General features: G+C 36.5%; 2 protein-coding genes across 4 annotated transcripts; both read right to left on the bottom strand.

Moving 5' to 3' along the window:
* Positions 1-553: 553 nt before the first annotated feature.
* si:ch211-165g14.1 (transcription factor 20) lies at positions 554-15,116 on the bottom strand. 3 transcript variants are annotated; one of them, XM_051714344.1, is made up of 6 exons: positions 14,940-15,116; positions 9,951-11,862; positions 7,983-8,076; positions 6,312-6,361; positions 6,092-6,132; positions 1,411-1,531 (listed from the first exon to the last, which is right to left on the bottom strand). In XM_051714344.1, the coding sequence occupies exons 2-6, from the start codon at positions 11,757-11,759 to the stop codon at positions 1,528-1,530; spliced, it is 1,998 nt and encodes a 665-aa protein (XP_051570304.1). In that variant the 5' UTR covers positions 11,760-11,862; positions 14,940-15,116; the 3' UTR covers positions 1,411-1,527. The 3 variants fall into 3 exon arrangements, with proteins under 3 accessions (XP_051570301.1, XP_051570304.1, XP_051570302.1); XM_051714342.1 differs by lacking the exons at positions 1,411-1,531; positions 6,092-6,132 and adding an exon at positions 7,346-7,452; XM_051714341.1 differs by lacking the exons at positions 6,092-6,132; positions 6,312-6,361 and having other exon boundaries at positions 554-1,531.
* Positions 15,117-16,755: 1,639 nt separating this feature from the next.
* Positions 16,756-26,775, bottom strand: mfsd13al (major facilitator superfamily domain containing 13a-like). The gene is made up of 6 exons (XM_051714396.1): positions 26,448-26,775; positions 22,866-23,594; positions 20,541-20,695; positions 20,098-20,181; positions 17,930-18,073; positions 16,756-17,706 (listed from the first exon to the last, which is right to left on the bottom strand). The coding sequence occupies exons 1-6, from the start codon at positions 26,592-26,594 to the stop codon at positions 17,565-17,567; spliced, it is 1,401 nt and encodes a 466-aa protein (XP_051570356.1). The 5' UTR covers positions 26,595-26,775; the 3' UTR covers positions 16,756-17,564.
* Between the last annotated feature and the right edge of the window lie 86 nt (positions 26,776-26,861).

Here is a 26,861-nt window from a genome sequence, read left to right as displayed (position 1 = left end):
GCACCATTTGTGCAATGGAACTTGATGAAAACGTGTGGCTTGTTGAGGAGAGGCATGACGTTCTCTAAACGATCAGACTTATGATTTTCTTAAACAGACTTACATTAGAGGGACCAGGATAATAGAGACTTCAGAGTTGGCTCTTTTGTACTGAGTCCCTCCTTATTTTCAGAAATAGTATTGTGTTCCCTCGCATTACCTTTATCCAGCCACATTTTAACCACGATATTTGTGGAAAAACTATAGTAAAAAACATAACACAGAAAAACATAAACTATGGTAATAAAAATCAGTCATTCAGCTAAAAAAAAAAAAAAAAAATTTTTTTTAATTATTATTTGTTTTTAAAACAATGGTCCTGAACACTTTGATGGCAGCATTTATAGCCCAAAATTTAAATTCTTGAAAAAAGGCACAACTACTTTGAATTATGCACTTACACAGGTAGCTTTACAGTATTATCCGATTATGATTGCTTGGTGCTTTGAAGTTGTTCTAGCACCACCATCAGGCAAAATTTGCATCAACATGTGTCAAAATAAACGAACAGTCACACAATGACATGGTTGGATGGGATGTAAAGTAAAAGCATTTATTAAATGAGAACTTGAGACATCACAAGGCAGCAGGTGAAATGGAAAATCCCATAGACACAGTGGCCACAAATTAAAATTAAAAACTGAAATCAGATCCATATTCAACTTATCAACATCATCAAATGAAAAATTTACTGAATTTATAAAAGATGCGAAAACACACTTCGAGGCTGTTCATTGGCAAATAAATACACACTTATGCATTAAACATAAATATAAATAAATATGTTCACATAATAGTGCGTACTATACCATACCAGCAATTCAGTCTTACGTCATAAGGACACCATTGTTTCAGAATGTACAGTTTATGTTAAATATGAAAGGGTTTTTCACCCCAAAAATTAATTACGTCATCATTCAACAACTTTGTTGTGTTACACAAAAGAGAGAAAGATGAGAGTGAGAAAATGACAGAATTTCAATTTTTGGGTGAACTATATCTTTAATGAAAAGTCACTGGCTGGAGTTCATGAAAGAGTGAAAAAGAAAGAGAAAGCTCTTCTGTGTCTATATGATTGTTGTATTGTTCTTTTAAATGAAAAAACGCTCTCATTAACTCTGGTCAGGTGAAGCCCTTTCATTCTGCGCAACGTTGTAATGGGTTTTATATGATTCGACCTGTAGCAGATGAAGGAGATAACTGGCCTTGTGTAAACTGCAGTGAACAGGACATAAATCATTATTTTAAAAATCAGCAGTGGTTGAATACATCATATGTGCTCAGAGGAATGCAATGAAATTCATCCAGCATTGTCCGAGGGTACCACTCGTATCCGACAGCTAAAAAGGCAGTGGCCATCCAGCTCTGAACATTCATCTGCCTGCGAGCAAATGTAAACACTCAAATATGCCAGATGGAAAAATCTGTAAACACATTAGCGATGATTTCACAGCCAGATACCACTCATTACCAAATGTCCTACGAAGTCTACCTGCAAAAGATAATAAAAATAAGCATTTCACAGTTAAACCTTGCTTTTTTAGTGAGAGTTAATAAAGGTTTTAATCATAAATACTTCATTAATATTGCATGTGTGAACTGACAGCAATTACAGTAGTTATGTCGAAAAACAAAAGAGAAAAAATAAAATGTGTTTGTACATCTATTGCATTACTAATGCAAATGTATCTTTTATAATAGTACATTAGTTTTATTTGACATTTTATTACTTTTGTCTTGAATACTTGAAACAGATATATTGTTAGCAACATGTCATAATTTCCACCAAATATATATATATTTTTTTATTTATTTTTATTTTTTTCCCCAGAGTGTGTATACACACACACACTCTATCTCTCTCTCTCTGGAAAAAATTAAGAGATCACTGCAAAATTATCAGTTTCTCTGGATTTACTATTTATAGGTATGTGTTTGAGTAAAATGAAAATTTTTGTTTTATTCTATAAAGTACTGACAACATTTCTCCCAAATTCCAAATAAAAATATTGTCATTTAGATATTAGGCAGGTGGTTTTACAACATTAAAACCACCTGCCCAATACTGTGTGGGTCCCCCTCGTGCCGCCAAAACAGCGCCAACATGATATTCTTCTCACCACAATTGTACAGAGCAGTTATCTGAGTTACCGTAGACTTTGTCAGTTCGAACCAGTCTGGCCATTCTCTGCTGACCTCTCTCATCAGCAAGCGTAAGGATCTGAGCGACTTTGACAAGATTTTTTTGAAAAAAATGTGATTTTTTTGAAACAAATGTGATCTCAGTGATTTGGAGCGTGGCATGATTGTTGGTGCCAGATGGGCTGGTTTGAGTATTTCTGTAACTGCTGATCTCCTGGGATTTTCACACATACAGGCTCTAGAGTTTACTCAGAATGGTGCCAAAAACAAAAATCATCCAGTGAGGGGCAGTTCTGTGGACTTGTTGATGAGAGAGGTCAACAGAGAATGGCCAGATTGGTTCAAACTGACAAAGTCTAACTCAGATAACTGCTCTGTACAATTGTGGTGAGAAGAATGCTATTCTGAGATGTGGGTTGGCTCTGTTTTGACGGCACCAGGGGGACCTATGCAATAGTAGGCAGGTGGTTTTAATGTTGTGGCTGATCAGTGTGTGTGTATATATATATATATATATATATATATATATATATATATATATATATATATATATATATATACACTGTATGTTTTAATACAAACAAATTGTTTAAATGTAAAAAAAGAGATTTAAAAACATAACACTGTATATACAGTATACACACATATACATATATACACACACACACACACACACAAACACACACACACACACACACACACACACACACTGGTGGCCATAAGTTTGGAATAATGTACAGATTTTGCTGTTTCGTACGGAAATTGGTACTTTAATTCACCAAAGTGGCATTCAACTGATCACAAAGTATAGTCAGGACATTACTGATGTAAAAAACAGCACCATCACTATTTGAAAAAGTCATTTTTGATCAAATCTAGACAGGCCCCATTTCCAGCAGCCATCACTCCAACACCTTATCCTTGAGTAATCATGCTAAATTGATCATTTGGTACTAAAAAATCACTTGCCATTACATCAAACACAGTTGAAAGCTATTTGGTTCATTAAATGAAGCTTAACATTGTCTTTGTGTTTGTTTTTGAGTTGCCACACTATGCTATAGACTGGCATGTCTTAAGGTCAATATTAGGTAAAAAAAAAAAAAGAAACTGCTTTCTCTAGAAACTCATCAGTCAATCATTGTTTTGAGGAATGAAGGCTATACAATGCTTGAAATTGTCAGAAATCTGAAGATTTCATACAAAGGTGTACACTACAGTCTTCAAAGACAAAGGACAACTGGCTCTAACAAGGACAGAAAGAGATGTGGAAGGTCCAGATGTACAACTAAACAAGAGGATAAGTACATCAGAGTCTCTAGTTTGAGAAATAGATGCCTCACATGTCCTCAGCTGACAGCTTCATTGAATTCTACCTGCTCAACACCAGTTTCATGTTCAACAGTAAAGAGAAGACTCAGGGGTGCAGGCCTTATGGGAAGAGTTGCAAAGAAAAAGCCACTTTTGAAACAGAAAAACGAAAAGAAAAGGTTAGAGTGAGCAAAGAAACACAGACATTGGACAACAGATAATTGGAAAAGAGTGTTATGGATCTTAATCCCATTGAGCTTTTGTGGGATCAGCTAGACTGTAAGGTGTGTGAGAAGTGCCCGACAAGACAGCCACATCTATGGCAAGTGCTACAGGAAGTGTGGGGTGAAATGTCACCTGAGTATCTGGACAAACTGATAGCTAGAATGCCAAGGATCTGTAAAGCTGTCATTGCTGCACGTGGAGGATTTTTTGATGAGAAAACTTTGAAGTAGTTTAAGAAGTTCTGAACATTTTTTTCAAATTGTAATAGTAATTTTTCACATTATTAATGTCCTGACTATACATTGTGATCAGTTGAATGCCACTTTGGTGAATAAAAGTATCAATTTCATTTCATAAGAGCAAAATCTGTACATCATTCCAAACTTTTGGCCGCTAGTGTGTGTGTGTGTGTGTGTGTGTGTGTATATATATACACTATATTGCCAAAAGTATTCGCTCACCCATCCAAATAATTGAATTCAGGTGTTCCAATCACTTCCATGGCAACAGGTGTATAAAATGAAGCACCTAGGCATGCAGACTGCTTCTACAAACATTTGTGAAAGAATGGGCCGCTCTCAGGAGCTCAGTGAATTCCAGCGTGCTACTGTGATAGGATGCCACCTGTGCAACAAGTCCAGTCATGAAATTTCCTCGCTACTAAATATTCCACAGTCAACTGTCAGTGGTATTATAACAAAGTGGTAGTGACTGGGAATGACAGCAACTCAGCCACGAAGTGGTAGGCCACGTAAAATGACAGAGCGGGGTCAGCGGATGCTGAGGCGCATAGTGCGCAGAGGTTGCCAACTTTCTGCAGAGTCAATCGCTACAGACCTCCAAAGTTCATGTGGCCTTCAGATTAGCTCAAGAACAGTGCGTAGAGAGCTTCATGGAATGGGTTTCCATGGCCGAGCAGCTGCATCCAAGCCATACATCACCAAGTGCAATGCAAAGTGTCGGATGCAGTGGTGTAAAGCACGCCGCCACTGGACTCTAGAGCAGTGGAGACGCGTTCTCTGGAGTGACGAATCATGCTTCTCCATCTGGCAATCTGATGGACGAGTCTGGGTTTGGTGGTTGCCAGGAGAACGGTACTTGTCTGACTGCATTGTGCCAACTGTGAAGTTTGGTGGAGGGGGGATTATGGTGTGGGGTTGTTTTTCAGGAGCTGGGCTTGGCCCCTTAGTTCCAGTGAAAGGAACTCTGAATGCTTCAGCATACCAAGAGATTTTGGACAATTCCATGCTCCCAACTTTGTGGGAACAGTTTGGGGATGGCCCCTTCCTGTTCCAACATGACTGTGCACCAGTGCACAAAGCAAGGTCCATAAAGACATGGATGAGCGAGTTTGGTGTGGAAGAACTTGACTGGCCTGCACAGAGTCCTGACCTAAACCCGATAGAGCACCTTTGGGATGAATTAGAGCGAAGACTGCGAGCCAGGCCTTCTCGTCCAACATCAGTGTCTGACCTCACAAATGTGCTTCTGGAAGAATGGTCAAAAATTCCCAAAAACACACTCCTAAACTCTTCCCAGAAGAGTTGAAGCTGTTATAGCTGCAAAGGGAGGGCCGACGTCATATTAAACCCTATGGATTAAGAATGGGATGTCACTTAAGTTCATATGCGTCTAAAGGCAGATGAGCGAATACTTTTGGCAATATAGTGTATATGCATATACAAATGATACAGTTATTTTTTACAAAACTTAACTGTTTCAAATGTTTTTTTTAAACTACATGCTGTCATATGAACAACCTGTCAGAAATTATACTGTTTTAAGTTTCATTAATCTTAAGTATACAAAACAGCACAACAAGTAATGATAATTTTGTGAGTAAAATGTTGATTAAGTAATCTACTGATTCAGCGAGTCATTCAGTGAATATTTCTTCAGACTGAATCGACCAGTAACTCATAAGTGAATCGGATTACACTGGTTGTGCTGTTTTTGTGTGCAGCCCTCAAAAACAACTCAATAGAAACATGTATTTTTTCACTGTTATTCTGTGACACACAGTCTTTTTTATCTCATTGCATTCATTAAAGACTGCAAGATCACAACTCCGGGAAAATTTCTTTACAAAATAATTGATTTAGATGTAGGTTCAGTAGAGGTAGAGCGCTGCTGCTGGAAAGCAGTGCAGTAAACACTAGATTAAAGCTAATGGTGCAGAAAAGACACACTTTAGCTTAAACAAAAAAAAAAAGGAAGCCTATTTTTAGTACCATTAAGCACTGTGACATTATGTTTGTGACAATTACGCAAATTTTCCTCACAAATTCTCATTAAAGTAAATGTCTAAGCCTTGATAAAGGAATAAGAAGTGTGAAAATGCTGTAATATACTTTCCATGGTATTTCAACGTCACCTGTTCTTCAGCCTGCTAACACTCATTCTGGATGCTTTATTCTGAGAGAACAAACACAAGACTGAGGATTATCATCAGAGAAGATGATGCCAGAGGAAGACAATACATCTGAGAGTCAGTGCTGCTCTCTATTACACTCCAAACTCATCTCATCCTCCTTCAGAACTCAAACTCTGTATGTTTCTGTGAACGACAAGTTAAAGCAATATCTCCAAGTCACCTTGTGCTTTGGGCATCTTATCGTGAAGTTCTCTTCATTGAGTGCACTGTCTGTGAAGATAAAAAAAGAGCCAATGCAACAAAACAGGGATGAAAACAAGGAATGGAAAGCAAACTGATACTTTATGGAAGATTCAACTTTCCTCTAAACATTTACAATAAATAACTTTTTTTATTACGACATGTCAAATCAGATGACATAATGAACTATTATATATACACTGGTGGCCAAAAGTTTGGAATAATGTACAGATTTTGCTGTTTCGTACGGAAATTGGTACTTTAATTCACCAAAGTGGCATTCAACTGATCACAAAGTATAGTCAGGACATTACTGATGTAAAAAACAGCACCATCACTATTTGAAAAAAGTCCTTTTTTTTCCCTCCACTTTTTCTCCCCAATTTGGAATGCCCAATTCCCAATGTGCTCTAAGTCCTCGTGGTGGCGTAGTGACTCGCCTCAATCCAGGTGGCGGAGGACGAATCTCAGTTGACTCCACGTCTGAGACCGTCAATCCGCGCATCTTATCACGTGGCTTGTTGAGCGCGTTACCGCAGAGACATAGTGCGTGTGGAGGCTTCACGCTATTCTCCGCGGCATCCACACACAACTCACCACATGCCCCACCGAGAGCGAATCACATTATAGCAACCAAGATTAGGTTACGCCATGTGACTCTACCCTCCATAGCAACCGGGCCAATTTGGTTGCTTAGGAAGCCTGACTGGAGTCACTCAGCACGCCCTGGATTCGAACTCGCGACTCCATGGGTGGTAGTCGGTGTCTTTACTTGCTGAGCTACCCAGGCCCCCTGAAAAAATTCATTTTTGATCAAATCTAAACAGGCCCCATTTCCAGCAGCCATCACTCCAACACCTTATCCTTGAGTAATCATGCTAAATTGCTACAGTCTTCAAAGACAAAGGACAACTGGCTCTAACAAGGACAGAAAGAGATGTGGAAGGCCAGATGTACAACTAAACAAGAGGATAAGTACATCAGAGTCTCTAGTTTGAGAAATAGATGCCTCACATGTACTCAGCTGACAGCTTCATTGAATTCTACCTGCTCAACACCAGTTTCATGTACAACAGTAAAGAGAAGACTCAGGGGTGCAGGCCTTATGGGAAGAGTTGCCACTTTTGAAACAGAAAAACAAAAAGAAAAGGTTAGAGTGGGCAAAGAAACACAGACATTGGACAACAGATAATTGGAAATGAGTGTTATGGCTCTTAACCCCATTGAGCTTTTGTGGGATCAGCTAGACTGTAAGGTGCGTGAGAAGTGCCCAACAAGACAGCCACATCTATGGCAAGTGCTACAGGAAGTGTGGGGTGAAATGTCACCTGAGTATCTGGACAAACTGACAGCTAAAATGCCAAGGATCTGTAAAGCTGTCATTGCTGTACGTGGAGGATTTTTTGATGAGAACACTTTGAAGTAGTTTAAGAAGTTCTGAATATTTTTTCAAATTGAAATAGTAATTTTTCACATTATTAATGTCCTGACTATACATTGTGATCAGTTGAATGCCACTTTGGTGAATTGAAGTACCAATTTCTTTCCAAAAGAGCAAAATCTGTACATTATTCCAAACTTTTGGCCGGCATATATATCACTCATTACTGTTGGTTTCAGTTTGCGGTACAGGCAAAATTATGACTCTTACCCGACTGCAGGGCACAGGGAAAGTGGTATTTATTGGGGCAGTCTTTAAAGAAACATCCCAAAGTGGCACCAACTCTGTGACAGTATGAGCACACCTGCAAACAACCAAACAGATCAGTACCTTACAGCTTCAAGGGATTCAAAAACAAAGTCACAGATTTTGTATGTATTTTTATGACAGTGTAGACATGGGAATCTCGTGAAACCTGTCGGAAACAGGTATGGATCATATTTCATGTCAAAATACAAATAAATATCACACCTTTTTAGCAAGGATTTATGTAATGGTCTTTAAGGAGGAAGGTCAAGTCATTTTTATTTGTATAGCGCTTTTCACAACACACATCGTTTCAAAGCAGCTTTACAGAAAATCATGCATTAACAGAAAATGAAGCTGTAATATCTATAATGTCTTAGAGTCATCATTGTGGAGTTTGATAAAATACGATTGTGAATTGTGTTTAAAAATAAGTAATTAAATAATAATTGTATTTAGAACCCCAGTGATCAAGCTGAAGGCGACTGTGGCAAGAGCACAAAACTCCATAAGATGTTGGTTAGTGGAGAAAAATAACCTTGGGAGAAACCAGACTCACTGTGGGGGCCAGTTCCCCTCTGGCTATCATGATGAATATAATATCAATATTAGTTATAAATGTGCAGTGCAAGTCATGGTTTAAAATTATTAAGCTAAGTAAGTGTTAACTAAGTAGCTGTAAGATTAATGACTAATGTCTTTGAAGTTCATCCTGGATTAACTGCAGAAGTTAATATAGATGCACTGTCCTATGATAGGAGTTGCATTCAGAGAACAGCAGCAAGAAGCAAGGGAGCAAACTCTGGTATTTCCTAATGTCTAGGAAGGAAAGGAAAAGCACATTCCGGAAACATTAAGGATCCAATAACATAGTAGCACCATGGTATCGTCTAATGAGGTGCTGTGTGATCAGCTGAAATTATAAACAATGTATTTGAATAAAAGAAATAAAGGCTATTTTTGGGACAATTAAGATTTTATGCAATATGACATTAGTTGTGACAATTAAGCACTTTCAGCCCTATGAATTTCAACAATGTAAAATCCTGTTAAAACATTTTTCACACTCTCACTCTTGTAATTTGTCTACAAACAATGGCCAACGGTGTATATACAATCATCACAGGAGATGGCATTTTTGTAATTTTTATCTTAAAAGTCATAAATATTCCTACCACAGTGTGGTTTCTAGCACATCTCAAATTCAGTATTGTGTTTAATAGAATTCTGTGCTGGAAATGACGCTAATGGACATGACATTTTCAACACTTTTGAAATAAAAAGACTCCTTTGCTTGTGAAGGCTAATTTCATAGCTAACACCATGTATCCTAAAACAAAAACAATAAATAATATTTTCACACATTTTGGCAAAATTACAATTTGACTGGAAATGATGCCCAATGAAAATATTCTGCTCACAAGTGATTTTTGCCTTGATTTTTCTTTATTTTCTTCAAACATCACTTGTCTCATATTTCATCTCAAGCATGCTCTTCACTGACACTTTAGTCCACTTGGTTAACAAGTACACAAACTTTTTTTTGGAAAAAAAACAGGGCGATCAGGACCCTGGCACGAAGCTGACTGTACATTATCCGGCTTATTACACAGCTACCAACTAAATAAATAAATGGACATGAAATATTGATCCGAGTTGAAATTATGTTATTATGTGAGAATAAAGAAATCACAGAAATGAAAAAAGAATTTTACCTCCAGTTTGCTTCGGAGTCCTGTTGGTGATTATTTGCAAAAACAACCGTCTGACTGCTCATTGAGATTATTTAATTAGCTTACTTGTCGAGATCATAGAGTGATATGAAAAATAGGAAAGACGACTTGCAATATTGATTTTGGGGTGAAATAATTCATGGGACATTTCTCCGTGAGAATCACCCAGACAAGAAATATAAAATGAAGCGTTCCTTACCATTTCTTGCGCAAGCCGGATGGCTTCTTCCAATCCGTAGAGTCTCCCTTTAACCAAAAAGATGCCTGCCGTCCAAATGCAACAGTCCTCATGTATCCAGCGTTCACTACAGACACCAGACTCCTCATCAATCTCCACACAGTTCTCTTTCCTCGACTGTTTAGCTCCGATTTCCAAAAGATCTGCTTCTTTGATGGACTGGCCTCCAACATCTTCCAAACTGTAGACAGAGTCCAAGTCACTGCAGTTGGGGTCTTGCCTCCTGGCGGGTGAGCTATTGTCACTCTTACACATGGGCTGAGCTCCACTGGGGTAGTACGGTCCATACAAGTCCCCGAGGCCTTCACCATTTGGAGCCCTTCCACACAAGCAACAGAGATGCTTGTGGTGAAACCTGGCATCGCACCCAACACGGCCCAGTTGCAAACACAAAGTCTTTGGGATAACACCAGAGACCGTCTGCTGTTGTGAGCCTTTCTTCGTTGCAGCATCATCCTCTTCCCTAAAGTTGATGATGGTGCAGGATGAGAACTTCACATGAATGTAGGGAGAAAAGCTGTCTGATTTGGCATCTTTCTTGTCTTTTTGGTTTGCATATTTTAGGTTGATCTCCAGCTCTTGAGGAGAAAACATGGATGAAGTCACAGATGACCGAGGTTTTCTGCATCTTCTCTTGGTTGTTCTTGCTTTCGATTTGCTCCCTGTTAAAGCTCTCACCCGCTTCCTTGGGGTCCTCGTTTTGGGCATTGGTTTGGTTTGTTTCCTGCTTGTCGAGGCCAGAGTCTTCCGTGGACAGCTGGGCGGCGAAGATGACATCCCACTTGGTGGAGGCTTCAAGATGCTTGTGTTGTCTGCATCCAAGGTAGATGGGAAGATTTTGGGAAAAGCAGAATTTGTGTCTTGATCGCTGTCTTGCGGGACGAGTGGTATCGAGACCGATTCAATCCATGACAGCAAGGATTTGGAGTCATAACTAACCTCATGTTCTTCCAAAGCAGGTTCATTCAGGACATGGAAATTGTACACATTTTCTGGAGAGCAGCCCATTTGACTATCCCGGTCAACTTCCTGCCTTGCGGAGGAAGAACTTCCTCTTTCATGGCGTATCTCATGAACTATAACACTCCCAGATTGGAAGCTACAATGTGGAGGCGTCTTGCATTTGGAGTTGGTTATCGGCACCTCAACGATGTCACTCTCATCGTTACTAGAGATGTATTCATCTGAGCATGGAGATCTTTTGTTGGCATCTGTACTTTTGTATGCCAGAGTTTCAACTGCAGTTTTTACAAGTGCAGAGCTGGTGGAATGTAGTGTGTATGCAGCAGCACTGGCGTCCTGAGGTAAATACGATGAGCCCTTAGTCTGTGACATGAACGATAGAGAGTCACTCAAGTATGTTTCTTGTGGAAGTGTCTCTAATCCATTGTGTGCTATCCGATCTCCTAATGTGCTGTTTTCTAACAAGGAATCTGATTTCTTACATTTTTGCGTTTGCGTCAACACGCCATCCATTTCCACATGGTAATCATCATCAAACATGCAGCCTGTAGGTGGGCATTGAGACAGTATCTGAGCCACAGAGGGCAGTCCACTGATCAGTGATAAAGGCAAAGAGTAGGGGCCATGGGAGGACATGCCACAAGCTCTTGTCCCATAATGCTTTGATGCTGGTTCTGGGTGATCAGGTGGATTCGGTTTGCAAGGCTGAGTGATGTACCTACCTGACCGTGACTCTGAGATATTAACCTTATTTCCTGAGGTAATGCCACGCCAGTTGGGCTTCTTGACAAGGTCCAAAGTCTCCATGGAGTTCGTCTTTAAAGGACTCTGCAACCCCCTGACAGATCCAGAGCTGTGGAATGAGACTCCTGAAGGTGCATGACAATGACCTGGTTTAGAGATTCCATAACTGAAAGAACCAAGATTTTAACAAGTCAATAAAACGACCGGACAGGCCAACAAGGTAGTTTGACTTTCCTGGATCATTACAATATGTTAATGGTGTTAATAAGGAGAAATCATCATTAAACTGGAGTTTTTCACAATAACATGTCCAGAATAGGGATGCGCTGATCCTAGATGCAGATGTTTTAGATAGACTGGGTATTGGTCTGACAAGCCTTATCCAATTCCAATACTGTGTTTTAGTCATGGCTATTACTGTCAAGCACCAAAAAGAACCATAAAAGCATCATTAAAGTAGTTCATATGACTCATGCATTTTTTTCAAAGTCTCTTGAAGACATATAATAGCTCTGTGAATCGCAAAAGGCTGTGTTTAATAAGTCAATATATGTAGTATGCATGTGCAGCACGTTTCACTGCTCTGCTCTGTTGACACACTCATAGCATATGCGGGGCTATCATAATGCGCAGCTGTTTCAGCGCGCAATATGAGAGTACTCCATACGTCTTGGATGTAGATGCTCGACAGTTTGGTTCACTAATAACATGCATTGAAAATGGCACCGATGGAGCATTTCACCAGATTTTGAATAAGAAGCTAATTTAACAACTGTGAACTAGCCTACACACAGACAAGGTCTTTCTGGAGTGTTCCACCAAAATCAAATCCAGAGGGTTTTAAAATAAAAAACATTTACGACTAAAATATATTACTACTTTATAATAAAATTCTAAAAGATAATAATATTAATATTAACAATAATAAATGATTATTGTTATTACTATTTGTTTACAAATTAAAACAACACAAAAACTGGGTAAATCAAAAGTGGAATGATATTCTATCACAACTAAATTGAACAAAATAAAAAGTCCAGATACAAGCTGAATTTTTTTTTAAAGAATGCTGGCTTCTTTTTTACTGAAGACTTTCAATGGAATCTCTATAAATTGTCCTGCTGCATTATTCAGTAGATTAGTTATCAATAACATTTTTCTTAATAGGCTACACATTTATATTGAAATAATGTGTAGTTAGATGTTTTAGTTTCTTTACATATACAGTAAATTAGTACAACTCAATCAGTTCCACACAGTGAGATATAGATATTGTAAAATGACTAATAAAAAACAACACTGGTATCGGAACGGTATTGGCACTGGCCGATACAGAGAGTTCAGGTTTCAGAATCGGGAGAGAAAAAGTGTCATTGGTGCATCCCTAATCCAGTTCACATTTCACTGTGAAATCGAAAGAGAACAAATTAGCAATTATATTGTGTGAAAAAAAAAAAAAAGAAAGAAGTAAATTAAAGATGCACTCAGTAATTTATTTCCTCATTCCACTCACATGAGATGACGACTCCAGTCATATCAGTAACTTCATAAAAAAATGTTTTATTGTACATCAAGAGGGTCCCCTCATGGGGGCGGCCATTTTAGAATCACATGACCATTCAAATACTTCTCACTTAATCTCAGTAATTGCCCTGTTATTGGACACTTTCACTCGTGGATTAAATGAATCCTGGCTAACTATGAATGGTGAACTTCTACAATGGCGTTTGTAACTAAAAAGTATTGCGTTTGAATGATGCTGCATCCACACCACTAGGTGTCATTGCAAGTCCAAAACGACATTTTCAAAAAATTACTGAGTGCACTTTTAAGACTTTCTGCATTGTAATATTATTTTCATGACAATTAAATCACTCAAAATAAATTCTGTCATCATTTACTTACCCTCATGTTGTTCCAAACTCCTATGACTGTATTTTTTTCATGGAACACACAAAGAGATGTTAGTCACCATTCACTTTCATTGTTTGAAGATCCAGTGAAAGTGAATGGTGACTGAGGCTGTCAGTCCCTAACATTCTGCCTAACATCTCCTTTTGTGCTCCACATAAAAAGAAAGGGTTTAAAACAACGATAAGGTGAATAAACGATGACAGAATATTTGGGTGAATTACCCCTTTAAGCACATTTCATGCAAAATACTCATTACAGTAATGTGTCCAGAGCGTTTCCTTTTGTGTGTTTTTTTTTATTTATTTTTTATTCCCGTTATGTCAATGGTGATTCTCGATAGTTTCTATTAATGTAATAATAGAGTATTGTTTAATATTATTATTTAATATATATAATTCATATTTTTTTCAGTCAGCATAAAGACATTAAATAATACCTAGCTTTATACATAATAACAATTTAAATAATATATATATCATTATGTTTAAAGATTATTAGTGTTATTATTTTATTACATATCTATTAATATTATTGTTTAAAAAACACGATCATTATTCTAATGAATATTCAAATGTTTTTTTTTTTAATCATTATTAAAGATTACTCAGTTAAATTTGTTGGAATCTTGTTATGAAATTGAAAATTTGTAAATCTTAAAATATTTTTTTTGTGTGTATTAGAATTGGATAGAAGTATTTGTTTTACTGAATTTAATTTAAACAGGATTTTATTGTAATTTTCATTACTGCACTACTGTAATGAGAATGACTTTATTGTAGTACAGTAACAGGAACAATCTGCTTAATTGTCATGGCAAATGTATGAAAAATGTCACAAAGGAATCAATAAATATATCATAATTGTCCTAAAAATATTCTTCATTTTATTAAAGAAAACAATACTTAAGATTTTTAATTAATTAATTATTATACATTTTTTTAATTTTGGGATGAAATATGACACCTGGATTTAACGGGTTTCTTGAGATTCACCCCAAACGTTAACAGTACAGATACTTTGTCACAAATTTGCAATAAATAACAAATACATAGACACATTTCAAACAAACACAAACTCATTAATCTTTTTTTTTCTATTTATACTCCTACAAATTGACAAACTAATTTTAAAACAGGTGTATCAAGCTCTTCTAACAAATGTTTCCTGCAACATAATGATGATTTCAACACAAACCCTGCAGAAATAAATCTATATAAGCCACTGTAACAGCAGGTCATGAAGAGCTTTATTCTGATCTATTGATTGATATTGATGAAGTCAATTCACACTGACTCACTTTCACTGAAACTAAAGCTGCAAAACACTTACCAGAGAAATAAAGCGTCCTTTAACTATCCAGAGTTACTGGACATACCACCAAAGGCAAGAATATCTTATCAAAATTAATTTGGTCTAAAACACACATTGATTGGATATATAAAAGCGTAATATTACTGACGACAGCAACACAAGGCAGTTCTCTTATTCAACTGTGTGAATCCGGTTAACACGGCGACCGGAAGACAATTAAACAGTTTTCAAAATAAAAGCTTTCATTGCGAGCGCAGTTCAGTGGGTTTGAGCATACTAAATGAAATAGATATGCATAAAAGAGTATAAAATAATTATAAAAATATATGTATATATATATATATATATATAGTATTTAAAATAATTGAAATTAAAATAACAATATTCAACAAATTCTAAATTACTATGAAAATTAATATGAAAAAATATGTCATGCCTTATAATGTTTTAATAATTAAGTTTCCCTATAACCCTACAAGGTGTTTTAATGGTGCTTAATGATGGTGTATGCAGTTTTAACGATCCCCTTGTTGTGGGCTTGCAATTAAAAAATTTAACAACTTTTTATTTTATTTTTTTTAATTTTTTTTTTATTTATTTATTTTTTAAATTGTGAAAAAGCTTGTGCACTTGGAAGGTCATTCGCTTTATGTTTCTTAAAACAAATTCTATTCTTTTCTCAATAATGTGCATACCAGGGACTTGGGTAGCTCTGTGATTAAAGACACTGACTATCACCCCTGGAGTCACGAGTTCAAATCCCAGGGTGTGCTGAGTGACTCCAGCCAGGTCTCCTAAGCAACCAAATTGGCCCAGTTGCTAGTGTGGGTAGAGTCACATGGGGTAACCTCCTTGTGGTCATTATAATGTGGTTCTCACATGGTGAGTTGTGTGTGGATGCCGTGGAGAATAGCGTGAAGCCTCCACATGCACTATGTCTCTGCAGTAACACACTCAACAAGCCACGTAATAAGATGTGCAGATTGACGGTCTCAAACTAGGAAGCAACTGATATTTGTCTTCTGCCACCCAGATTGAGGCAAATCACTATGCCACCACAAGGACTTCAAGCACATTGGGAACTGGGCATTCCAAATTGGGGAGAAAATATAAAAATGAATGTGCATACCAAATCAACATAATTATGATGTATCACAGTCATATCAGTGTTTCAGCATAAGGCCAAATTTATTGATATAGAAAAACAATAACAATCAGTCAATAAATAAACACCCCTAAAATACAAAACTAATAGTGTTCTGAGTGGAGACAACAGGAAAGGCACCAAGAAATGCATTTAAAATCTAAAATGTATTTAAATAATAAAAAATACCAAGAACATTTATGCATTTAACTCTTTTGTAAAACACTACAATCTATTATACTGCTAATAACTTTTAAATTGAACAAATTTACAGTTTATTTAATAAACTCAATTTTTAACTTCTTTTCCTGTGAAAGTAGCCAAATATGATTTGGTCCTTTACACTTAAAAAAATATTTTAGCCTATTTTTAAGATTTACGCATTACATTTTCATAACAAAAGTCCATCAAATTGAATTGCATAAATCTTTAAAGTGTAAATTAATAAACCTTAAATGTATTCAAGTTTTATTCATTTAATTTAAAGATTATGCAATTAAATGTCATCTAAAAAATCAATGAATAAAACTTATATAAATGTAAGTTTTATTAATTTAATATAGTTAAAAATTATGCAATTACATTTTATCTAAAAAAAATTCTAAGAAATATTTAACAAAAAATTTATTAATAAAACTTAAATGAATTCATTTTATTCATTTAATTTAGTTTAAGATTCCGCAATAAAATCTAATCTAAAAAAAAATATATAGGTCATATTTAACAAAAAATAAATTACTAAAACTTAAATTTTTTCAAGTTTAATTTAGTTAAATATTATGCAATTAAATTTAATCGGGAAAAAATATCCAAGTAATATTGAACAATATTAAATAATATTTAAAAAAATGTATTAATGTTTTGCATTAATTAATGCTTTTTTTTTTAAAAGATTACACAATACAATTTGATGGAATTTTTTTTATGGAATTATTTTTATGCAATTCAAATGCGTAAATCTTAAAAATATGCAAAAAAACAAAAAAGTACAATCATAACAATTACAAATCAATATGTATCATTCCAACAGCTCAGTGGCACTATTGCGTTTACCGTATAGAGTCACATATAAACTTATATGTGACAGTATATTTTTTTTCTCACATGATATAATTATTTAATCTAAAATCAAATCTTCATGTCCATTTATTATTTACTCAGAAAGTAGCTGTGTGATAAGAAAGATAATGTACAGTTATTAACACTCTCTGCTTTGCATCATAGGCCTACTCTATTACAGTTTACAACATTTCATAAAATCTTATTACTGGGCCTTTAATAATCTCCAAGCTCCAACCCAAGTATATATTTTTACAATATATATAGCCTAAGCACCAACACCACAAACACATCACACCTGTTTCCCAGTAAAATAGACCCCTGACACTTGATGTATATATATTCCCTTTCTTTCTGTAGTGTGTAGTTTGACAGTCAAAATCAGATCATAAAGTGCTGTACATGAACGCACACATACACATAATAAAACAAGCTATAATTCATCCATCTATGTATTTGGAGTCCAGTGTATGACTGTCCCGTATGGAGAACGGCCTCCATGCCAGCACCTGCAAGACTGTGACACACATCGGTACCACACAAACCAGGTAAAACATGGTGCTGTGCAGAGACTGAAGAGCACTAGAATGAGAGAGAGAGAGAGAGAGAGAGAGAGAGAGAGAGTGAAAATGTTTTCTTGTATGCAATGCTCCTTTTCCACCACTAGAGGAGGAAACAGCACATTGGTAATTACAATAAGCATTTTATGCCTTTATACAGTAGGCATGATGAGAGGATAGTGAAAAAAACATACCTGTAATGTTACGTTTTGATGAATTGTGTTAGAATATTTCATTTGCCTTACCTTGAGTCTGCAGCTCTCCCAACATCTTTCATTTCCTCATAGCCATACTGGTTGAGGACGGACACAACCAGCATCGGGGCCAGAGACTGCGCCGGCTTTGTGAAAAGAGCATTGGTCCCAAAAACCATAGATGAGAGAGGAGAGCTGGAAACATTGACATTATAAACTAAAATCAATGATGTCTGTGCAAGTCAAACTGGCATTAAGAAAATCAGTGAACAAAGTAACAGACACTATTAAAAAATCCTGTTTAATTTATGGTAATAAACAGAAATTCATTATAAAAAATAGTGACCATGTTTCAGGCATTACGGGATGTTATTTTAGTGCCTATATATTTTACAGCATACTGCCATGTCTATCATTAAATCTTATAATGTTAAACCAGAATAAACATAAATATTTATATAAAATACAGTGAAATGTGATGGGTCACACAAGAACATTTGGGTATGCCCAATTATTGATTTTCACTGCAATTTTAACAATAGTTTACAGTGAAAGTACACTCAAAAAATTATTTTACGATTTATGCATTTTAATTGTATAGCAAAATTCCATCAAAAGAATATTAAATAAATCTAAATATTTGAAATTGCATTCATTTATTTTGTTAAACATTACACAATTCAATTTGATGAAATGTTGTTATGAAATTAAAATGCGTAAATCTTAGAAATAGGCTGAAGTATTATTTACAGTGTATTGTCTTGTTAAACATGACATACATTTTGACTGTTAACTATAAAGTAAATCACAACATTTTTACTTCCAAAAACCAAATTTTTACAATATTTGACCATAAAATTACATGCATTGTCTTGTTAAATAAAATGTCATTTTCACTGTACATGGTAAGTTTCCAGTTACCGAGGGTAACAAGTTACAAGGGTACCAGTTAACCAATTCACATTTTTAACTGTAGCATTAAAATTACACAAATAAAAAATAAAATAAAAAATTACAGTGCAATTTTAATCAAATTAAAAAGAGTATGACCATTTAAAGGGATAGTTCACCCAAAAATGAAAATTCTCTCATCAATAACTCATCCTCATGTCATCCCAGATGTGTTTGATTTTCTTTCTACAGCAGAACACAAATGAAGATTTTTAGAAGAATATTTCACCTCTGTTGGTCCTCACAATGCAAGTGAATGGTGACCACAACTTTGAAGCACATAGAGTCAGCATAAAAGTAACTCTAGTGGTTTAATCCATGTCTTCAGAAGTGATATTACAGGTGTGGGTGAGAAACAGATCAATATTTAAATCATTTTTTAGTGTGAATCTACACTTTCACTTTCACATTATTCTTTTGTTTTTGCCGATTCACATAGTAAAAAAAGGACTTACATTTTGATCTGTTTCTCACCCACACCTATCATATCACTTCTGAAGACATGGATTAAACCACTGGAGTCTTATGGATTACTTTTATACTGACTTTATGTGATTCTGGTCACTGTTAACTTGCATTAAAAATATTCATTTGTGTTCAGCAGAAGAAAGAAAGTCATATACATCTGGGATGACATGAGGGTGAGTAAATGATGAGAAATATTTCATTTGTTCATTTTTGGGTGAACTATCCCTTTAAGAAGCAGGATTTTGATAAAAAAAAACTTTGACATTTAAAATTTTTGTTAATTATATGTACAGTGTATATATATATATATAGTTATATCTTTTTCAGGACTAGGGATGAGCGATATGTTGAATGTTCTTGAAATATTCGTAGTTACTTTTATGCTGATATAAAAATACATAACATCAGGAAAATTGTGATGATTAATGATTTGTTTGTCACTCAAAAATGCTCAGAAGTTTTTGTGAAATATATGTAGGTGAATAATGTTTATTTGGTAATAAACATTACAACAATATGGTTATTGTTGTAATGATTATGTTTAAAATAGATTTGTGCTGCATATTTTACGTCTTGAACATAACATTTTGAATCTATAAGGCAGCAATGGCCTTTTGGTTGAAATGATGGTTCCTGATTGAAAAAATATATATATTTAAATGACCAAAATACATACTGAATATTGTAAAAATGCTGAAAAATGTAAAGATATATTTCTTAACACATTGTTTGATGAATAATAGTGTGCAGAGGCAACATTGAGGTTGATTCAACAGCATGCTGCAGACAGCAAAAATTACCTGCGTTTGTATTTCTGTAGGTCAGAGTCAATAATGTCAGCCAGCGGCAAATTGAAAAGACTGAAGGCTGCTTGAACCAAGACCCTAATTCACCATCAGGTACACAAGACACACACAAAAAAGAATGAGAACAGCTAGTATGAAAGAATGCATTGTACACTAATCAGCAGAAAACACACACTGTAAGCCGGCCTAAGATTATTCACTAGGCAGGACTATAATACCTAACTGCATCTCCAAATATTCATTATGTGAATATTTATAGTGAATAAGGACTACAATTTCTGTCTGTTCTTCACACAAAGCTATTGTATGGTTTGGCACTATAAGTCACAATTCACTTTTGTTCCATGGAAAAGAGCATCTTGGACATTCTGCCTACTATCTCTTTTAGTGTTTCATGGAAGAAAGAAAATAATTGGTGGAACAACGCTGATTCTTACATGTTGACAGTAAGGAACAATGCGAGGAAATAGTAGTTTCTTGGACCCAACAGAAGCATGATGACAGCAGCCCCAGCCTCCACATAGAAGGTGACCAGAATGAGTCTGTAGTAGCCGAACTTGCAAAGAAGATTCTGGCTGCACAACACCAACAACTGTAGAGCAAAAATAGAGAACACATCGTTTAAGACCTTTCTGTCTCAGCTATTGTCTTAATTTTGATTTAGCTGTAAGGTTTGCATCTCAAGCTTCTGGTTCTTGGGGTGTTGTAAGTGGTTTCTAGCACCTTGCTATGCAGTTATTAGGGTATTCTGGGTGGTTGCCAGGGAGTTGTTATTTGGTTTTATAGTCAGCATGAAATGAAAATTCACCCTATCTATTTTCTAAATGCATGTTATTGATCTTATTGTGAACGATTCATCCATGCATGTTGTTTTTGTTTTGTTTTTTGACCTCGTAATCTTTAATCAGAATTTCATAACTTGAAACTTCTCCAATCATTTAGTCCGCTTAAACCCTGCCTCTTTCTTATAAATACCACAACCTTGCGTAGAGTTGAACGAAGCGTCAGTCGCATGTTGGTGAAGATGGCAAGGTGTATTTTCGTCTGTTTTCCTTCAAAACTATAGTTTCTTAACCCAAACTTCCTAGGTTACGGGTCAACTGGCTTGAATTTACATTTCGAATGAGGAATAACGGCAAATTTGTGGTTGTGTTCGAGACATTTCACGTCTGAATTGCTGAAGTGATCACTAATGAGTACAACACTTCAGATGCCTCGAGTTTATTTATATTTTTGAATGCTCTTGGGATGCACAGCACGAGTAAGTGTTTTTTATTTCCCTTTATATTAATTGAACTTCAAGTTCAGTCATGTAACTCTACATGGTGCAAGCTTATGGTCAGTGCTGGTTAGGCTACTTCTGATTTGTAATCTGGTACTGATTACAAATTACATGACTACAATTGTAGTAAGTAATGTCATTTGTTGGATTACATTTTAAAGTAATATAATCTGATTGCTTTTAGATTACCTTTGGATTACTTCTAATCCAACTTTTGTTTATTTGATGTCACATGCATTTGAGTATAAACTGGTACCATTTGATATAATGTTGCTTAAATGTATTAAAGAAAATTTACTTAATCCATGTGTGGTAACAGATCAGATCAGTTATATTTGTGAATCATCATCTCAAAAGTTGTCAGAAAAGCAAAGGCGCATTCATGTTAATTTCTGAAGCCAAATACAAAAACAGTTTGTGAAACTAAAACTAACTTTACGGCACTAATGCAATCGGTTCGGCATTTATGTGTGGATTACTTCTCCATCTTAAGTGTAATTATGGCTACCTAGCTGATGGCTCCTATCAGGGCTGTGTATGCTGTGTATGCAATGCCAACCCCCTCCACCCCCACCCCCCTTCCTTATGAAAACTTCTTAAATTATAAGAAGAACTGGAGGGATCAATAAATTATTAACAATTTATTGCAACTGCCTGATTAATAAGTAATCATATAATCCATATAAAAGTAATTGTAATCTGATTATGGCTTCTTTAACATGTCATTTAGTCTAATTACAAATACTTGATTTTTGTAATTTGATTATGTTATCCCATGGGGCATAGGTCGATCTGAAACCGTTTAATTAATTCTTTCTAAAAGTGAGGGGGACATATTCCCCTCAGTTATAATGGTTCCTATGCCCCTGTATAATCCAAAACACATGTAATCCGTTACTACCCAGCACTGCTTATAGGACATGTTCTCTGTTATCTAATCATCTTGTGTAGTTCACGGCCTTTGACATGTTTTCAAGTCTTCCAAGATTCTGCGATTGTAACGCAAATTCAGTCACTCTCTGCATTATTTGCAGTAGCTTGCAATTTGGTATAATTTCCACAATTCTTCTGCATAAACTGTGAATCTGAGGTAATCCGATTACTTTTCCCCATGTTTAACAGCGGTCAGAATTCTCCAAATCAAAATTATTTTCTAAACTTTTGTGGGGCCGCGCGTACATCACAGCCAGATGAGTGCGGTCCGTGGTGTGGGTCGGTGACGGTCTGAGCTCATTTGGAGTGCTCGCATAATGCACTAGAAGATAAGACACCAAAACTCATCAGAGTAAGCAGATCTAGTCCTCCAAGACAAACACTACTAAATTGTCATATCCATTATAACACTTTAAAATGTAATACGAGAGATGTCATGACTGAAATGGTAGTTACACAGTGAAGTATATTATTTAGGATTAAGGTTCAAATCACTAACCATAAGTAATGCATGCTTTAGTTAACACCACAAATAATGATGATGCACCTGCGGGCAGATGAATCCAGCTCCATACATGAAGCTCTTTGCCAGCGATGGCAGGACATCTGGAGGAATGAGGTGCTCTGCAAAAATCATGGTGAAGTTATTGCAGAATGCCACCATGAACACTTGGAAGAAGTTCATGATGACAAAGAGCTGGAAGTTTCGGTTGGTGAGGATCTGCCAGGTCATGGAGAGCACAGAAGACATGGAGAGCGGAGGTTTCTGAGGACCCGGGGAACTCTGCTCAGAACTTTTACTATCAAATCGACTTTCACTATGGAAGCCCGTGTACAGCATACAACAACAGGCCAGCACGGCGACCAGGACAGTAAAGCCCTGGAAGGCTGCAAAGTCGTCCATGTTCCTGGAGATGAGACCACTGAAGAGCACACTAGAAGATCCAACCAGAGACGCCACCTGGCTGTATTTGATCAGTCTCAGTCTGTTCTGATGTTGTCCCGAGATTTCTGCAAACAGTGCACACTGAGCTAACAGCACGAATGTGAGCATGCCATCGAAAGCACACAGAGTCACCATGAGGTGAACGCCGCTCAGCCAGTCGCCTGGCTCATACGTCCTCCACGGGAACCATGCCAGCAAGAAAGCCAGACAGTACAGCGGGGCTCCGTATAAAATCGAGAGCCGCCGTCGCGAGCAGCACTCCATGCGCGAGTTGTCTTGCAAATAGCCAAACAAGGGGTCGTTCAGTGCGTTCCAGATCATATAGACCACCTGTGGAGACAATAACAGTGGACTCTTTATTGGTTCAAATTAAAGTTCAGCTGCTTCATAGAGTGTGTTTGATGACAGGGTATTTAAGTATATACCAAAATATCCTAACACCTTTGTAACTGTATTTTCAGACAACATGCATTTGATTTCTTGTAAGGTTCTAGCGTGGGCAGTGAAAAGCATTTCGAGTAGGTCTGAGAATGGTGTCGAGAAATAGTAACAATGGGAAATTGTAGCACCTCTCGCTAAAAGCCTTGTTCTGTGTGAATAAATGTGGGCAGGACCATAGTAAACAGCAGCTCAGAGTTTCGATATGTCACATTACCAGACCATTTCAGGCGTCATCAGATATCCTGGTATAAAGCATTTTCATATATAGGTCATATATATATATATATATATATATATATATATATATATATATATATATACATACATACACACACACACAGTTGTGCTCAAAAATTTGCATACCCTGGCAGAAACTGTGAAATTTTGGCACTGATCATGCAAAGCCTTGAAAATGCCAGTCAGTACTGTTCAATCACTTATTAAGAAATGGAAAATTCAGGGATCTCTTGATACCAAGCCAAGGTCAGGTAGACCAAGAAAGATTTCAGCCACAACTGCCAGAAGAATTGCTCAGGATACAAAGAAAAACCCACAGGTAACTTCAGGAGAAATACAGGCTGCTCTGGAAAAAGACAGTGTGGTTGTTTCAAGGAGCACAATACTTGTTGACCCCTCTCCAAACATACCGCTTATGGTTGTGACCATAAATCTCCATTTTGGTCTCGTCACTCCAAATTACAGTGTGCCAGAAGCTGTGGGGTGTGTTAAGGTGTTGTCGGGCATATTGTAACTGGGCTTTTTTGTGGCATTGGCTTCTTTCTGGCAACTCGACCATGCAGCTCATTTTTGTTCAAGTATCGTCGTATTGTGCTTCTTGAAACAACCACACTGTCTTTTTCCAGAGCAGCCTGTATTTCTCCTGAGGTTACCTGTGGGTTTTTCTTTGTATCCCGAACAATTCTTCTGGCAGTTGTGGCTGAAATCTTTCTTGGTCTACCTGACCTTGGCTTGGTATCAAAAGACCCCTGAATTTTCCACTTCTTAATAAGTGATTGAACAGTACTGACTGGCATTTTCAAGGCTTTGGATATCTTTTTATATCCTTTTCCATCTTTATAAAGTTCCATTACCTTGTTACGCAGGTCTTTTGACAGTTCTTTTCTGCTCCCCATGGCTCAGTATCTAACCTGCTCAGTGCATCCACGTGAGAGCTAACAAACTCATTGACTATTTATACACAGACAATAATTGCAATTTAAAAAGCCACAGGTGTGGGAAATCAACCTTTAATTGCCATTTAAACCTGTGTGTGTCACCTTGTGTGTCTGTAACAAGGCCAAACATTCAAGGGTATGTAAACTTTTGATCAGGGCCATTTGGGTGATTTCTGTTATCATTATTATTTAAAAAGGAGCCAAACAACTATGTGATAATAAATGGCTTCATATGATCACTATCCTTAAATAAAAGACAGTTTTTTTGCATGATCAGTCATATTTTCAAAATCAATGCCAAAATTTCACAATTTCTGCCAGGGTATGCAAACTTTTGAACACAACTGTATGTGTGTGTGTGTGTGTGTGTGTTTATATAGGCTGATATAATGAACAGTATAGGCTACTGCACATATAAACGGAAATTAAATGTTGAAAAAATGTAAATATTTGTACACAATATCTACTTAATTCACTAAAACTATTTGAAAGTGCAAACTGCACATTATTCAGTGACAAATAATGGTAGATTTTGGAACGAACACAACGGAGGGCTCTGTTAAAGGGATAGTTCACCTAAAAATATTCTAACAACATTATTGTGCTATTGTATATTTCTCCTTTTTTTTTAAACTGTTATATCTTATTTTTGTAATTATTTGTTTTATGTCACTATATGTATATATGTTTAAATGTATGTTTGTATGTACATATATACATTGCATTCTCTTGCACTGGAAGCTTCTGTCACCATGACAGATTCCTTGTGTGTGTAAGCACACTTGGCAATAAAGCTGATTCTGATTCTGATAAATGAAAATGTTGAAATGTGAAAGTGTAGATCTATAGTAAAAAAGGACTTAACTATTGATCTGTTTCTCACCCACACCTATCATATCACTTCTGAAGACATGGCTTAAACCACTGGAGTCTCATGGATTTATTTTATGCTGACTTTATGTGCTTTTTGGAGCTTCAAAGGTCTGGTCACCATTCACTTAAATTGTATGGACCAACAGAGCTGAAATATTCTTCTAAAAATCTTCATTTGTGTTCTGCAGAATAAAGTCAGACACATCTGGGATGGCATGAGGGTGAATAAATGATTAGAATGTTTTTATTTTTGGGTGAACTATCCCTTTAATCGCCCAAGCGGCCACAATTGGCTGATTAATTAATCTCAGAATGCACAAATATCGTTACTCCGTTACTGTCAAAATACAGATTAAAAAAAAAAAAAAGCATATGCGAATTATCTTAATGTAGTTCTTAATGCAGCAATGGTGAATCTTTAGTTGCTGTAAACGATTTTCGCTGTTTTTGGCTAACGACAAAAAGACCGCCTCATCGCTTCAACCAGACGCCGTTTCTCCCAAACCCCGCCCTCCAAACACATGTCAGCCAACCCGGTGTCAGCAACAAATGATTGACAGGTAGATATCGTTTCTGATTGGCTGCAAATAGAGGGCCAGTCTCGATGCTTTTTGTTGTTTACAGAGTCTAGTGCTGTCAGAGACAGGTGTGATTAATCAAGTAAGAATATCTATTAACATCTGCAAAAACTCACCTGTGACTGGTGGAAGGCTACTTCTGAAATTCTGTACCTGTTTAAGAACAGTTTTACATAGTAGAAACTAAAAATGCTGTTCATCATGCCAGCACCAAGTGTAGTCATGCAGTAAGCCAAGGCTGCTGGATGAGCAAAGCGCCTCATGCTGGAAATACAATGTTGTCCACAAAGGACAACTAAAAAGCAGTGTGAAACGAAATGATAAAACTAAAAACTCATGCAATCGCAGATTATTAGTACTGCGAAACACTCAACAAAGACATGTAATTTTGAACGAATTTCTCCGCATTTCCCCATACAGAACGTTCACTTCCTGTTCTTTCGAAGTAGGCGCGGCTGGTACGCAAATTTTTCCCTAACTAAGCTATTATTGGACAAGACGCTACCAAAGCCCCGCCCCTTGCTCTCATT

The sequence above is a fragment of the Myxocyprinus asiaticus genome, chromosome 13 (assembly GCF_019703515.2).
Source record: "Myxocyprinus asiaticus isolate MX2 ecotype Aquarium Trade chromosome 13, UBuf_Myxa_2, whole genome shotgun sequence".
Taxonomy (NCBI): domain Eukaryota; kingdom Metazoa; phylum Chordata; class Actinopteri; order Cypriniformes; family Catostomidae; genus Myxocyprinus; species Myxocyprinus asiaticus.
Note: the sequence above shows the minus strand (reverse complement) of the source record. Positions and strands in the feature narration are given on the sequence as shown.

Coding starts and splice junctions, on each gene's coding strand:
- si:ch211-165g14.1 (XM_051714341.1), bottom strand. CDS start 11,759: ATGGAGACTTTGGACCTTGTCAAGAAGCCCAACTGGCGTGGCATTACC. Junction 8,077..9,950: donor TCCGGCTTGCGCAAGAAATG/GTAAGGAACGCT, acceptor GGTTGTTTGCAG/GTGTGCTCATACTGTCACAG. Junction 1,532..7,982: donor TCCCTGTGCCCTGCAGTCGG/GTAAGAGTCATA, acceptor TATCTTTTGCAG/GTAGACTTCGTAGGACATTT.
- mfsd13al (XM_051714396.1), bottom strand. CDS start 26,594: ATGAGGCGCTTTGCTCATCCAGCAGCCTTGGCTTACTGCATGACTACA. Junction 23,595..26,447: donor TAGCCTTCCACCAGTCACAG/GTGAGTTTTTGC, acceptor TTGTCTCCACAG/GTGGTCTATATGATCTGGAA. Junction 20,182..20,540: donor TTGTTCCTTACTGTCAACAT/GTAAGAATCAGC, acceptor ATGGTGAATTAG/GGTCTTGGTTCAAGCAGCCT.